General features: G+C 37.1%; 1 protein-coding gene across 1 annotated transcript in view; it reads right to left on the bottom strand.

The window, feature by feature from the left end:
• Positions 1-1,435: 1,435 nt before the first annotated feature.
• Positions 1,436-16,165, bottom strand: part of Wbp2nl (WBP2 N-terminal like) — a 38,432-nt gene continuing 23,702 nt past the window's right edge. The window contains exons 5-6 of the mRNA XM_076853353.1: positions 12,764-12,871; positions 1,436-1,875 (exon numbers count right to left, since the gene is read on the bottom strand). Of these exons, the coding sequence (XP_076709468.1) occupies positions 1,436-1,875; positions 12,764-12,871 (548 nt within the window). The remainder of the gene's footprint in view (positions 1,876-12,763; positions 12,872-16,165) is intronic.

Here is a 16,165-nt window from a genome sequence, read left to right as displayed (position 1 = left end):
AATTCATCTTTTTGTCCATTTGTTCCCTTTGGGGTTGATTTGTGGTTCTCCATATATTCTGACTATAAATCATTTGTTCATTAATCTAAATGTTGGAAATGATTTTCTCCAAGTCTGCTGTTGCTGCCCCCGACTCTCATGGGTAGCTGAACTTAAGCTCGTATGAATTTCCAGAGACACCAAATAAAACACAGACAGACACTTTACCTTTAAACAAGCTTCTGAATGGTTTCTCTTCTCTCCGCCTCAGGCTCCCCAAATGGGAGAGCAAGAGAAAGTCAAGAGAAGCTGGCAAGAGAGAGACAGCATGGTCGGAAGTGGGTTTTTATTGGGGGGGAACCCTTGTTCTTAGAAAGTTCCATCCAAAAAAGGCCAGAAGGGGCAAGGTTACAAGGGTTTATAATTATAATTCAACCCAAGGGGAGTCGCCTACATCTGAAGACACACCCTCAACTTCCTGAACCAGGACAATGCCCAGATCACTACAAAATGTAGTGGTCAAAGCCTCTAGCTTCAGAATAGAAGGCGTGAGTCATTCAGAGTGGCTCCCCACATGCTGTCTTTTTTTAAAATTTTTTTTAGTTGTTGATAGACCTTTGTTTTATTTATTTATGTGTGGTGCTGAGAATCGAACCCAGTGCCTCACTCATGCCAGGCAAGTGCACTACTGCTAAGCCCCAGCCCCAGCCCCTGCTGTCTTTTAATTTTTATTACACTTAAGTTTTAAATTTTTACATAGTCAAGTTTGACACTCTTTCCTTTTCTTTTTGGTCTTCTCAAAAGCTCCTTTCTCTACCTCCAGACATCATTTTCAACAGCTGCATAATACTTCATTGTATAAATATATCATAATGTATAAAATTCTCTCTTATTACTGGAAATTTAGGTTATTCCATCCTTTCATTAATGTACAGAATAATGTGAAAAATAACTGTGTTCGTCATGATATTCTTAGCACATGTCTCAGTGCCTCTAAAGAAAGCATAATAAATGTTTCTTGAATAGGAATGAGGAGAAAAGCAGGAAGCTTTTCCAAACTCTTATACAAAATGTTAAAAATGTAGCCCAAAGTCAACCAAATTATTGGCAATATTGGCAAAATAGCCCTGTAATGCTCCTTTAGCCCAGATAATCAAAAGATGAGTCTGCTTCTAAAATCTAGGAGGGTTGGGGAAACAGATATATAGCTCAGTGATAGAGCGCTTACCTAGCATGTGCAAGATGTATGAGGTCCTACGTTCAATGCCCAGAACTGCAATAATAATAATAATAATTAATTACTTTAAAAATATAAAATATAGGCATAGAAATAAAGCCTAGTCTTACCTTATGATTGTCCTTTCAAGGAGTATAGGCCTATTATCAGTATACCTGCATCCTCTCCCTTATTGACTTCAATGTTAGGGTGCTGCTTTGCTTGATAAGTGGTCAAGGTTTACATTTTAGAAGTGGGAGAATAGGCCGGAGAAGCTGAGGTAGAGGGAGAAGAAGCTTCATGTCCAGGAGTCTGTGCTGTTACAGTTTTGGGATTCTGGACTCCAGATCCAGCAGGTGGAGCTGGGGATCTAGAAGGGGGGGCTACAGGTCTTGAGCTTCTCGCAGATGGGTCTTCATATCCAGGAGGTGGGACTCCATATCCAGGAGGTGGGACTCCATATCCAGGAGGGGGGGCTCCATATCCTGGAGGGGGGGCTCCATATCCTGGAGGGGGGGCTCCATATCCTGGAGGGGGGGCTCCATAACCCATAGAAGAAGCTCCATATCCTACAGGAATGGCTCCATATGCCATAGGAGGGGCTCCATATCCTGCAGGGGAGGCTCCATATCCTGTAGGAGGGGCTCCATACCCTGACTGGGGGCCTCCATAGACCAAAACTGGGAATGACAAAGAGAGAAAAAACAATTCAGTTATTCTGGGGACAAAGAGTATCTGAGAGGAAAGAACATCAAAACAAAAACAGAAAACACTGAGGCAAACTAACAGAAGAAGAGAATTCAGGTAGAATAATGCTAAAACATTTTTCCTTCAGCCATACCAGCTAAAAGCTTTATCATTTCCTATTGTGGAGAGACGCAAAAGAACATTAAAACAATCCTATAGTTAAATTGGTACATTATTTATAGTTGTGCACAGATATATATTTTATTTAATAAAGTTTGTTTTGATTATGAATAAGGTACTACATGCTCAATGAGGAAAATTTATTTGGACTATAGAGGGTAAAAGGTCAATAAAGAAGAAAGTCATCTATAATTTCATTATCAAAAAACAAATACTAGGGCTGGGGTTGTGGCTCAGTGGTAGAGCGCTTGCCTAGCATTTGCCAAGCCCTGGGTTCGATCCTCAGCACCACATTAAAATAAATTTTTTTATTGTGTCCAACTACAACTAAAAAAAATAAAATAAAATACTAGTTTGATGTACTTCTTCATAGAATCTTGGTGAAAATTTTTATACAATCATGATTATATTGATATGTAATTTTTACTTTTTTGTTAATATTATTTAAAATTCTTTATATCATTAATTTACTTCATACATTGAAAGCAGGATGATAATTTGTTATATGGATTGATGCTACTTAATTTCCTTGTTGTTATAAAGCCTGCTGTTTCCGGGGCTGTGGCTCAGTGGTAGACCACTTGTCTAGCATGTGTGAGGCACTGGGTTCGATCCTCAGCACCACATAAATAAATAAGTAAAATAAAGGTATTGTGTCCATCCACAACTAAAAAAAAAAAATTAAAAAAAGAAAGCATGTTGTATCCAAATTTCCAATTACTATTATAATAAACAGGAGCTTCATTTCCTTGGGCCACATTCCCCAAAGTGACTTAAATGGGCCAAGGTGAATGAACAACTATAAAGTTATTTTGGTGTAATTCATACATATATTTAAGCTAACTGATTCTATAGTAGATGACAAAAATATAGTGATAGACCCAATCTGATCTTTTCTTAAAATTGGGCATCTCGCCACAAAACCATGAAAAGATAATTTCAGCTTTACTAGAAATTACTGCAAATTCTGAACCTGCTTGGAATGCCTGCCGTGCCTTGAACTCACCCATGCCTGGCTCTCTGACCAGATAGCAGCCCTCTCTGAAACTTAGTGACACCTCATAAATATTGGCCTTCCCTGGCCAGACCACGATCCTCTCTAAGGCTCTAATGGTCCTCATAAATTCTGATGTTGAGGCCAGCAAGAAAAAAAAATGTAAACTACCATTAGTGTGATGCTTGTCAGAGTTCTGTTATCTGTAACCCCCCTTTGTGTAACTTTCTGGGCTATAAAGCTGGGCTGTAGGAAAGGTGGGGTTGCTGTCTTGTTCCCACGGTTTTGGGAGGGAGAGGCAACCCAGCCAGTCGAAATAATAAGCTTGCTTTAATTTGATTTTAATTGGAGTCAGTGGTCTTTTCTTGCATCCTGGTCTAACATATAGTAGATAACAAATAAATAGCATTTCATTCATTCTTCATTATGAATTCAGCTCTTCTCAACTAATGTATTTGGTCTTATAAAATCTTTTTAAAATAAATCTTTCAAGTATTGTAATAATGACTCAACCAACAATTTCAGTGACAAACTTAGTGTTAAAGCAGGTAGCTCCAAATAGATTGATGCCTAAATGAAGTGTGTCTGGTGAAAAGCCCTTTTGAACTTGCCTCTCATGTGAACATGTGTAAGGTCATCACCCATTTAAAACGTCCAGCCTGAGAGATGTTACAAGCTTAGAAGCTAGCATTTTCATTCTCACTGAAAATCAATGACTTTTCCTACATCCATCAAAGAACTGAGGTCACAAGGCAACTTAGCACCCCTAAACATGGAGAGAAAAGTGAATACAGAGAATCACAGTGGAGATCACCTTACCCAGAGAAGCCAGTAACTGGACTTTTTTCCTATTTGATAACAATAGAGAGAGAAATGCAACACACTTTAAGATGGAGTTCTTATGGAAAACTAAAGACAATAGAAGGCATGGAACAGAGTTGGAGAGGAAACTAACTAAGAGGAACTTAAGCCTTTGATACTACAACCAGAGCAAACACTAACCACTGTTTAACTCCTAGTCAGACTGATTTTTAAAAACTCACATTAAAAGCCTAAATACCTTAGTTACTATAACTTAACAGATCATGTCCAATTTTTCAACAAAAAAACATAAGTCTTAATAAAAGGCAAGAAAAAAAACAGCCTAATGAGCAAAAGAAAGAATAAAAACTAGTCTCAGATGTGATGCAGAGTTTGGAACTATCATATTGGGAAATTAAAATAATTATGAATAATCTAGAAAGAACTCCAAAGGAAAAAACAGATATCACATAAGAACAGATTATAGTGTATGTAGGATGCTATCATTTGGATCTTGAATATCCCTCAAAGGTCCATGTGTTAAAGGTTTGGTTCCCAGGGTAGCACTATTAGGAGATATTGTGAATCTTCAGGAGAAGGAGCCTTGTGGGAAGACCTTGGTCATTGAGGGGTAGTCAGAAGGAGACTACAGGATTCTTATCTCTTCCTCTTTCTCTCTGCCTCTGAGGTTTTGCTCTGCCACACACTGCCATGATGATGTGCTGCCTTGCCACAGGCCCAAAACAGTAAGTAATTATCATGGACTGGACCTCCTAAACCGTGAGTCCAAAAAAATTCTTTTATTTTTTTAAGTTAATTATCTCAGGTATTATATTACAGTAACATATTAACTTTCTGTTGCTGTGACCAAATACCTGAAAATTTTAGCTTAAAGAAGCAAAGATTTATTTTGGCTCACAGTTTCAGAGGTTTCAATCCATAGTCATTTGACCCCATTGCTCTTGGGCCTTTAGCAAGGCAAAACATCATAGCAGAGAACACAACATGAAACACAGCTGCTCACCTCATGGCAGCCTGGAAGAAGAGGGGGTGGGCAAGGACAAGGTATCCCCTTTAAGGACATACCCCCAGTGACCTACTTCTTCCAGCTAGGTCTCACCTCCTGAAGTTCCACCACCTCTCAATACTGCCAACAGCTGGGGACCAAGTCTTTAACACATGAGCCTTTGGGTGACATTCCAGATCCAAATTATAACATGATAAAAAACTAACATATAGGGAGATGGAAGTTCTTAGAATCAAATGAAAATGCCAGAAATAAGAAACAGTAAAAGAGAAACTAAGAATGCCTTTTTCCCCCATTGGATCAAACTAAACGAAAATGAAAATAAAGCCTATCAAAATTTGTGGGATGCAGTGAAATTAGTGCTGAGAGAGAAACTGATAGCACTGAATTTATAGCACTGTGAACACACACACACACACACATATACATATGGAAAACTTTGGAGATTATATATATGAAGCAGAAGCAGAGCTGGGCCCAGTGATGCATGACTGTAATCCGAGCAACTCTGACCAGCCTGAGAAACCATATAAACATATAGAAATTGAACAAGACTCTCTTAAATGAAGAATGGAACAAAAAATAAAGAGAATATAGGTGCTGGGGCTGTGGCTCACTGTAGAGTGCTTGCCTAGCATGGGTAAGGCCCTGGCTCAGCACCACATAACGATAAATAAATAAAGGTATTGTGTTCATCTACAAATAAAAAATATTTTTTAAATAAAATAAAAAATGAGAATATAAATCAAGAAATTCTTAAAAACAAATGAGAACAGAAATACAATGTATCAAAATTTCTAGGACAGTATGAAAGCAATTCTAAGAGAAAAATTAATAGCACTAAGTGCTTCCATTTAAAAAATAAATGCCAAATAAATAAGCTATGCCCTACCTCAAGGTCTTAGAAAAGAATAACAAACTAACTCCAAAACCAGTAAATTATTAAGATCAGAGCTGAAATCAATGAAATTGAAAGAATAAGAAAACAATATACAGTATCAATGCAAAGAATTGGTTCTTTGAAAAGATAAGACTGATGAACCCTTAGCCAAACTAACCAAAGAATGTGACCAAATAAATATGATCAGAGATAAAAAAGGAGATATCACCACAGAACCTTCTGAAATCCACAGAATTACCAGAATTTATTTTGAAAATTTATACTACCATAAATTGAAAAACCTAGAAGATATTGACAAATTTCTTGACACCTATAACCTGTCCAAATTAAGTCAGGAAGATCTAGAAAACCTAAACAGATCAATATCAAGTAATGACATTAAAACATCAATTAAAAGCTTTCCAAAAGGGAAAAGCCCAGGACCACATGGAATCTCAGCTGAATTCTAACAGACCTTTATAGAAGAAGTAACACCAGTCTTTCTCAAATTATTCCATGATATTGAAAGGGAGGGAACACGTCCAAAAACATTCTATGAAGCTAGTATAACCCAGATACAAAAACCAGACAAAGACACATCAAGGAAAGAAAACTACAGACCAAGGGCTGGGGTTGTGGCTCAATGGTAGAGCACTTGCCTAGCACATGTGGGGCACTGGGTTTGAGTCTTGCTGAGACTCAACTGACAACTAAAAAAATAAAGAAAACTACAGACTAATATCCCTGATGAACACAGATGCAAAAATTCTTAATAAAACATTAGAAAACTGCAGTCAAAAACATATTTAAGAGGCTGGTGTCATAGCTCAGTCATAGAGCACTCTTCTAGTATGTGTGAAGCACTGGGTTCAACTCTCAGCATCACATATAAATTAATTAATTAATTAATTAATTAAAGGCCCACTGACAACTAAAAAAAAATTTTTTTAAATATTAAGATGATAATACACCATGATCAAGTAGGCTTTATCCCAAGATGCAAGGTTGGTTCAACAAACACAAATCAATAAATGTAACTCACCACATAAATAGAATTAAGAATCATATAATCATCTCAACAGATACAGAAAAGGCCTTTGATGAAATCCACCACCCATTCACGTTAAGAACACTGGAGAAACTAGGGATCTATGGAACTTACTTCAACATCGTAAAGGCTACTTATGACAAACCCAAAGCCAACAGCATACTGACGGAGAAAAACTAAAAACATTTCCTCTAAAATCAGGAACAAGACAAGAATGTCTACTCTCACCAATTTTATTCAATGCAGTTCTTGAAACATTAGCCAGCATGATCAGACAACAAAAGGAAATCAAACAGATACAAATTAGAAAAGATGTCAAACTCTCTCTGCCAATGACATGACCCTCCATCTAGAAGACCCAAGAAACTCCACCACAAGACTTCTAGAGCTAATAAGTGAGTTCAGCAAAATAGGAGAATACAAGACCAAACCTCATAAATATATAGCTTTCTTATACTCCAACAGTAATTCAGCAGAGGAAAAAATCAAGAAAACAATTCCATTCATAATAACCTCCAAAAAAAAAAAAAAACCCTTGGAAATTAATCTAATCAAGGGGTAAAACAGATATACAATGAAAATCACAGGACAGTGAAGAAAGAAATTGAAGAGAACCTCAAAAGGTAGAAAAACCTTCCATGTTCTTGGATAGGTGGAATTAATATTGTCAAAATGACAACACTACCAAAAACAATATACACATTCAATGAAATCCCCATCAAAATACCAATGACATTCTTACAGAATTATAAGCAATTCTCCCCGCCCCCCACTTTTTGGTGCATTATAGTTGTACACAGTGATAGAAATTGTTGGTACATACTGATGGGATTTGTAGGTACATACCATGGAGTGGTTCCAAGCCTAGTATTTTGAGGAACTTCTACTAATTTTCATAGCAGCTGTACTAATTCACAGTCCCACCATCAGTGTGAAAGTGTTCCTTTTTCTCCACATCCCCTGCAGTATTTATTATTCTTTGTATTACTGATGACTGTCATTCTGACTAGTGAGAGATTAAAAAAAAAAACTACACTGAGATTTTAATATTTATTTTTTAGTTTTCGACGGACACAGCATCTTTGTTTGTATGTGGTGCTGAGGATCGAACCCGGGCCGCACGCATGCCAGGCGAGCATGCTACCGCTTGAGCCACATCCCCAGCCCTCAGTGTAGTTTTAATTCTCATTCCCTCCTGAGCTTTAGGGGTTCTGTAGACAAAGCCATTAACTGTTCCTAAAATCTAAAGTATTGACCCTACATTTTCTTCTAGGAGCTGCACAGTTTCTGGTCTAATTCTGAGGTCTTTGATTCATTTTGAGTTGATTGTTGTGCAGGGTAATAGATAAAGGTGTAGTTTCATTCTTCTACATATGGATAACCAGTTGTCCCAGCACCATTTGTCTAAAAAGGCTGTCTTTTCTTCAATATATGTTTTTGACACCTTTGTCAAGAATCAGATGACTGCATCTGTGTGGTTTGTCTGTGTCTTCTTTTCTGTACCATTGGTCTATGTGTCTATTTTTATGTCAGTACCATACAGTTTTTGTTACTATAGATCTGCAGTATAATTTGAAGTTAGGTACTGTGATGCCTTGAGCATTGTTTTTTGGCTTAAAATGACTTTGGCTATTGCAATGGTTGTTTTGAATTGCCGGTTTGATTGGATTAAGAGATGCCAAAGACTAAGAGGTTTCTGGGTGTGTCAATGAGGGTGTGTCTAGTAATGATTGAGATGTGGGATAGCAAACAGAAGTGGAGACCCTCCCTAAGTGTGGGCAGCACTGTTCCCACAGCTTGGGTGGAATAAAGTTGGAAGAACAAGAAAGCAGCAGTAGATGCAAACTTGATTCTTCTTTAACGGGTTCTTGATTGCTGCTGCAATCACCTGAGGTTATCAGACTCTCACTCCTTCACTCTTCCAATGGGAATAATGCCAGTGATTCTCCAGGGAGTTTCCAGAGCGTTAGGTCTGGGACTGGGATAGCACTATTGATCCCTCTTGTTCTGAGGCTTTAGCATCTTGGATTTTGCAGCTACTAGTTCCTCCAGATCTCCAGCCTATAGACGGCCACTGTGGACTATCCAGCTTCTAGTCATATAAGCCAATCTAATAAATTCCCTTTTTATAATTATACTTCCTATTGATTCTGTTCCTCTAGAGAACCCTAATACACCTATTCTGGGTCTTTTATTTTCCTAAATGAATTTTAGGAATGGTTTTTCTAGTTCTATGAAGAATGACATTGGTTATTTGATGGGGATTGCCTTGAATCCGTGTATTGCTTTTGGTAGCATGGTCATTTTGACAATATTAATTCTGCCCATCCAAGAATGTGGGAGCTCTTTCCATCTCCTGGGGTCCTCTTCAATTGCTTTCTTCAATGTTCTATACTTTTTGAGGTCTTCACTTCCTTGTTTAGATTTATTCCTTGGTATTTTATTTTTTTCAAAGCTATTGTGAATGGAATTGTTTTCCTGATTTTTTTCTTAGCAGATTTATTCTTGATATATAGGAATGGTATTGATTTTGTATGTTGATTTTGTAACCTGCTACTTTATTAGCTCTAGCAGTCTTTTGGTGGAGTTGTTTGGATATTCTAGGTATAGGATCATATCATCTGCAAACAGTGAACATTTGATTTCTTCCTTTCCTATTTTTATCCCTTCTCTTGCCTAATTGTTCTGGCTAAAATTTCTAGCACTATATTAAACAGGAGTTGTGAGAATGGACATCCTTGCTTGTCCCAGATTTTAAAGAAAATGCTTTCGATTTCTCTCCATTTACTATGAGGTTGGCTTTGGGTTTGACATATATAGCTTTCAATGTTGAGATAGGTTCCTCTTATCCCTAGTTTCTTCAATGTTTTTTATCATGAACAGTTGCTGAATTTTGTCAAAGGCCTTCTCTTGCATCTACTGAGATGACTAAGTGATTTCTGTCCTTAATTCTATTAATGTGATGAATTAGATTTATTAATTTGCATATATTAAATCATCCTTGCATCTCTGGAATAAAGAAAAAACAATTCCTAAATTCATTTGGAAGAATTAAAGACCCAAAATAGCCAAAGCAATACTACACAAGAAAAGCAAAGCAGGAGACACCACAATACCTGATCTGAAATTATACTACAGAGCTGTAGTAACAAAAACAGCAAGGTATTGGCATCAAAATAGCCATTAAGAAGACCAAGGGAACAGAATAGAAGACATAGAGACAAATCTACATACCGACAGCCATTTTATACTTGACAATGGTGCCAAAAATGTATTTTAGAGAAGAGATAGCCTTTTTAATAAATGGTTCTGGGAACCTTAAATAGCTATATTTAGAAAAATAAAACTAGACCCTTATCTCTTGCCCTGCACAAAAATCAAATAAAAATGAATCAAAGACTTAAGAATTAGACCAGATACCTTGCAAATGCTAGAAGAAAACACAGGGTCAACACCTCATCATATAGATGCTGACATTAACTTCCTTAACAAAACCCCTAAAGCTCAAGAAACAAAACAAAGAATTAATAAGTGAGATGCCATAGAACTAAAAAGCTTCTACAATTAAGGAACCAATTAAGAACATGAAGACAGAGCCTACAGGGTGGGAAAAAAAATCTTGGCCAACTACCCCCTGATAGGGGTTTATTATCTAGAATACATAAATAACTCAAAAAACTTACACCAAAAAATAAATAAATAAATAACCCAATCAATATCTGAGCAAAAGAATTAAACAGAAACTTCTCAAAAGAAGAAACACAAATGGCCACAAATACATGAAAAAATCATATGAAAAAATATCTCTAGCAATATATGAAAATATATGAAAAAACATCTCTAGAAATCAGGAAAATGCAAATCAAAATTATAGCAAAACTTCTTCTTACTCTAGTCAAGAATGGCAATGATCATGAATACAAACAATAACAAATGCTGGCAAGGTTGTGGGGTAAAGGTACACTTGTACATTGCTGGTGGGACAGCAGACTAATACAACCACTTTGGAAAGCAGTATGGAGACTCCTCAAAACACTAGGGATAGAACCACCCTGTGACTCAACTATCGAAAAGAAGAAGTCAAACATCACTGTTTGCTAATGAAATAGTCCTATATGTAGAAGATTGAAAAACTTCCACCAGAAGACTTTTAGAGCTGATAAATGAATTTGGCTAAGTAACAGGATATAAGATCAAAACTACCATAAGATTTCATCTTACTCCAGTCAACAATGGCAATGATCAAGAAAACAAACAATAATAAATGCTGGCAAGGATGTGGGAATAAAGATGCACTCATATATTACTGGAAGGCTGCAAATTATACCACTATGGAAAGCAGTGTGGAGATTCCTCAAAAAACTATGGATGGGGCTGCAGTTGCGACTCAGTGGTAGAGCTCTCACCTAGCATGTGTGAGGCAATGGACTTGATTCTCAGCACCACATATAAATAAATAAATATCCATCAACAACTAAAAAAAAATTTTAAAATGAATAAATTTTTAAAAACTATGGATGGAACCACTTTATGACCCAACTAGCCTTCTCTTCAGTGTTTATCTGAAAAAACTAAAATCAGCATATTATAGTGATACAGCCATTACAATGTTTATAGCAGCACAATTCACAATAACCAAATTATGGAATCAACTCAGATGCCTGTCAATAGATGAATGTATCAATAAAATGTGATATATATACACAATGAAGTTTTATTCAACCATAAAGAAGAATGAGATCATGGCATTTGTTGGTAAATGGATGGAAATGGAGAAAATCATGCTAAGTGAAATAAGCCAGACTCAGAAATCAAGGGTCAAATGTTCTCTCTCATATGTAGTAGCTAAAGCAAAATAAGGGAGGAAAGGTTATAGTGATAGACAGAAGATAGAGGGAGGATCAGTGGAATAGAAGGAGGAGAAGGAGGAAGAAAGGAAGGGAAACAGGAAGAAATATGGAATGAACTTAACAAAATCCTTTATATACATAAATAAATGTACCAAAGGTGATTCCATCTTCTTTTTTATATACTGGGGATTGAACCCAGGGGTGCTTAACCACTGAGTTATATTCCCAGCCCTTTTTTTTAAATATATATACTTTATTTAGAGACAGGGTCTTGTTAAGTTGCTTAGGGTCTCACTAAATTGCTGAGACTGGCTTTGAACTCTCAATCCTCCTGCCTTAACCTCCTGAGCCACTGGGATTATAGGCGTATGCCATTGAGCCTGAAAATTCCATCTTTATATATGGAATATGTTGAAAGTACCAATCAAAAATAAATAAATAGGGCTGGGATTGTAGCTCAATGGAAGAGTGCTTTCCTAGCATGTGTGAGGCACTGGGTTCGATCCTCAGCACCACATAAAAATAAATAAAAGTATTGTGTCCATCTACAACTAAAAAAAATATTTAAAATAAATAAATAATGGCTGAGGTTGTGGCTCAGCGGTAGAGCGCTCACCTAGCATGTGCGAGGCACTGGGTTTGATCCTCAGCACCACATAAAAAAATGAATAAAATAAAGGTATTGTGTCCAACTACAACTAAAAAGAAATATTTTTAAAAATAAAATAAAGGAATTAAAGGAAGATCACTAGAATGGAAGGAGGAGAATAAGGGGAAGGAAAAGAGGAGAAAAGATAGGGGGGATGGAGATTAAAATCAAATTCCTTGCACGTATGATTTTTTTTCAAAATGAACCCAAATCCTATGTATAACTATAATGCTCTAAAATAAAAAATTAAGCCTGAAATGCAAGCTCAGTCATCAGCTGACTTGCCACTGGGTTTCAGTCTGGAAACAGTCACAGATTCAACCATTTTCCCAGCCCCTGAACCTCTGCTGCTTCTCCTGCAGTAGAGCTGGGATAAGGCTGCACTGAATAGGTCTGTGAGCCTTTAACATACCTTTCTATCTCCTAGGAATAACCTTTCCACCATATCTCACCTTGACAAGGTGTCTGTTGAGTGCACATGTTTCCCTCTCCAGTAACAACATAAATTCCTGGAGTGGAGATCCAGTAATTCATAATTCGAAGTGGAGTTCCCCGGGCAGCTGTGAAGACAAATATGGTAAAATAGGAACTCTTTTAATTTTTATAAGTCAGATACATAACAGCAATCAACTGAATAATCAGCAGCATTAAACACCATTTCACATGTATGTCCCACAAGACTCCTGGGATATGAGATAAAAAATATATATGACACTATCCTGAACTATATGCTTTGAGATAGATTATGTCTCATTTTTCTATGATTATTCAAGGTTTACCTATCATAGTAGAGATTGAGAAAAAAACTTCCACATGAAGATTTATTTAGATGACCAGACATATCCATTAAAGACGAATGTACCAGCAGTGTGGTAGAGAAAAAAGCACTTCTGTCTGTCCCCTTCTTTATGTCTTAGAAGAACACTTGTGACTGCATTTGTGGGCTGCTAAAATAATCCAGGATGATCTTGTCATTTCATGATCCTTAAACTAATTACATCTATAAACACTGTTTTTACAATTAAGTTCACAGGTTCTGAAGGATTACGATATGGATATCTCTTTGGGATCCATTATCAGTTTCCCACATTGAGTTCTGGGCTAAGGCATGTGACCAGAAGTAATGTACACAAGTTCCAGGCCTGGCCCATGAAAACTTCCCAGGTAAAATCTTAACTCTCTTTCCCTCTCTGCTGGCTGCCCCCTAGAAGCCATGGAAAGCAAGTGGTGAAGATGGCAGAAATCCTATTAACCTAGGTATCCAAATGACTATATGGAACAGTGCCTCTCTTCCCCTTGCTGATTAGCCTTTCTATAAGCCATAATATCTACAGTCTGAGCATTGTTAACTTGGGGTTTATCTTTTTCAGCAGCCAGCAGCATTTATCCTAACCAATTCATTATAGAGTTAACCTCTTTATCTAAATAACCTTCCTTTTCAATATCTTAATATGTCTTTTATAGTATTTCCTTCAATAAGTAATTATTTTATTCACTTATATGTTTGCCTATTTTAATATGACTCTCACCAGACTATAAGTTTAATAAAGGCTGGAACTATGTGTGCCTTGTTAACTGTTATGTTCCCAATTGTCTCATCTAGGTTTTTTAAAAAAAATATGTGAGGGCTGGGGTTGTAGCTCAGTGGTTGAGCTCTTGCCTTGCATGCATGAGGCACTGGGTTCAATCTTCAGCACCATGTAAAAAAATAAAGATATTGTGTCCATCTACAACTAAAAAATATACATATAAATATATGTGAAATACATGAATCAAACAGCCCTTACATACTGGGTATGGTGGCACGAACCTGTAATCCCAGTGACTCAAGAGGCTGAGGCAGGTGGATAACAAATTCAAACCTAGCCTCAGTAACTTAGCTAGGCCCTAAGCAACTTAGCAAGACCCTGCCTCAAAATTTTAAAAAGTACAGCCAGGGGCTATAGCTCAGTATAGAACATTCCTTAGCACCCCATAAAAATGAAACAAATAAAATAAAAGCAGTCCATCTACAACTACAAAAAAAAATTTTTTTTTAAGTAGAAATGGCTGAGGATGTGGCTTAGTGGTAAAGCACCCCTGGGTTCAAACCCCAGTACCAAAAAAAAAAAAGAAAGAAAGAAAGAGAGAGAGAAAGGAAAAAAAAAAAAAAAAGAGAGTGAGCCCTGACACATCAACTCTGCAGAGGGGAAGGGCATCCTTCCTGGTCACAGAATTAGATCACAAAACATGATTAGTAGTTAACTCCAAGGGTCTCAAAGGACTCTATCTCACAAGCCCCAACTCAGGATGGGAGGAAGGGGATGGTAGTTTCCAATACTTAAGCCATAACTTAATCAGACCCAGAGCAGTTCCAGACACTGGGCCAAGTTCGTAGAAGTTGCTTAAATTCTTTCTAAGTGGCTATACAACTGCTGAGACTCTGCACCTAGCTTTGCAGGCCAAGAAGCAGATCTTAATGAGAACACAAACAGGAGTTGAGTTGCCTGACTGTTAGCACATAATTCTAAAAAGAGGCTCTTCTCAGTACTCTGAGGCCCAAACTAAGAGTGATTTCAACACTCAGTAAACTATTTTCCTGAGTTCCCCAAACACCTCCAATATAAAAGGACTAGACTTCCAAGTGTCCCCTGACCCTGAATCTCCCACAGTGTACTTCCTCCATCTGCCAGACACCTTGTTATCTGATTTCAGGCTCCAGATCTTGTCTGCCCTCTGTACCACCAGGGAGCATGCAGCTGGGTATGGTTTGTGAACTCCTCAGCCCCTCTCTCTTTATCCTGCATCATTACAGTAATTGTAAAACCTGTTCTCACTCCTCTACTGTAATGTGGCACTTCTACCATCTCCCTTCCTCAGCATTTCACTGAAATCTATTTTCACATGCAGTGCACACTTCTCAGTCTTCATTTTACCAAACATCTCTGAAGTTGCTGATCAGCTCATATTTTTTGAAAATTTCTGCCCCCTTGGCTTTCGGATAATAAACTAACTTGATTCTCCTCCTCCCTTTCACTCGGTCCTTTTTCAATCTTTATTTTTTTTTTTTTTTTGCATATCACTCATTCCCTTATCTTCCATTCTCTTCTCTTCCCTTTCCATTCCTTAAATTTTGAGGACTCTTGGAATCTATCTTCAATTCTGAGACAGCCCACTGCACACATGGCTCCAAAGAAGATCTGTGTGAGAAGACTTCCAAACGAGTCTGTAGATACAGCTCATTTTGGGACCCCCAAGCTCCATGTCCAGTGGCCTCTAGCATCCCCATGTACCTCACAATTAATATGGCACGGAGCTTAATAGTATAAGATCAAAAGGACATGACATCACTTATGTAGTATACTTGCCAAAATGCATGAGCTAAATATAATCATTAGGAAAGAAACAAACCCAAACTGAGGGTCACTGTACAAAACAATAAGCTCCTTTTTAAAAAACAGTGCTGGGATTAAACTCAGGGCCTCACGTATGCTAGGCAAGCTATATCCCCAACCCAACTATGTTCTTTTTAAAATATCAATGTCATAAAAGACAATTAGAGCTAAGTTCCAGATTAAACTAGACAAAGGATGTAGGGCAATTAAATTAATAATGTGACCCAGGATTTGATTCTAGAGCCGGTAGGGGGAGTTCTATTAGAATGAGGAATAGTAATGAGATAATCATTTAAATTTGAATATAAACTATTAAATAATATTATATCAATACTAAAATTTCTGAATTTGATAAACACATTGAACTGGGATAAGAGAATGCCCCTACTCTAAGGAGATCATACTTGAGTATTTATAAATAGTTCAGCAAAAGCAAATCATTCAGCAAAACAAAAATAAAAAAGAATATTATAAAGCAAA

This window comes from Callospermophilus lateralis, chromosome 4, assembly GCF_048772815.1.
Source record: "Callospermophilus lateralis isolate mCalLat2 chromosome 4, mCalLat2.hap1, whole genome shotgun sequence".
Lineage (NCBI taxonomy): Eukaryota > Metazoa > Chordata > Mammalia > Rodentia > Sciuridae > Callospermophilus > Callospermophilus lateralis.
Note: the sequence above shows the minus strand (reverse complement) of the source record. Positions and strands in the feature narration are given on the sequence as shown.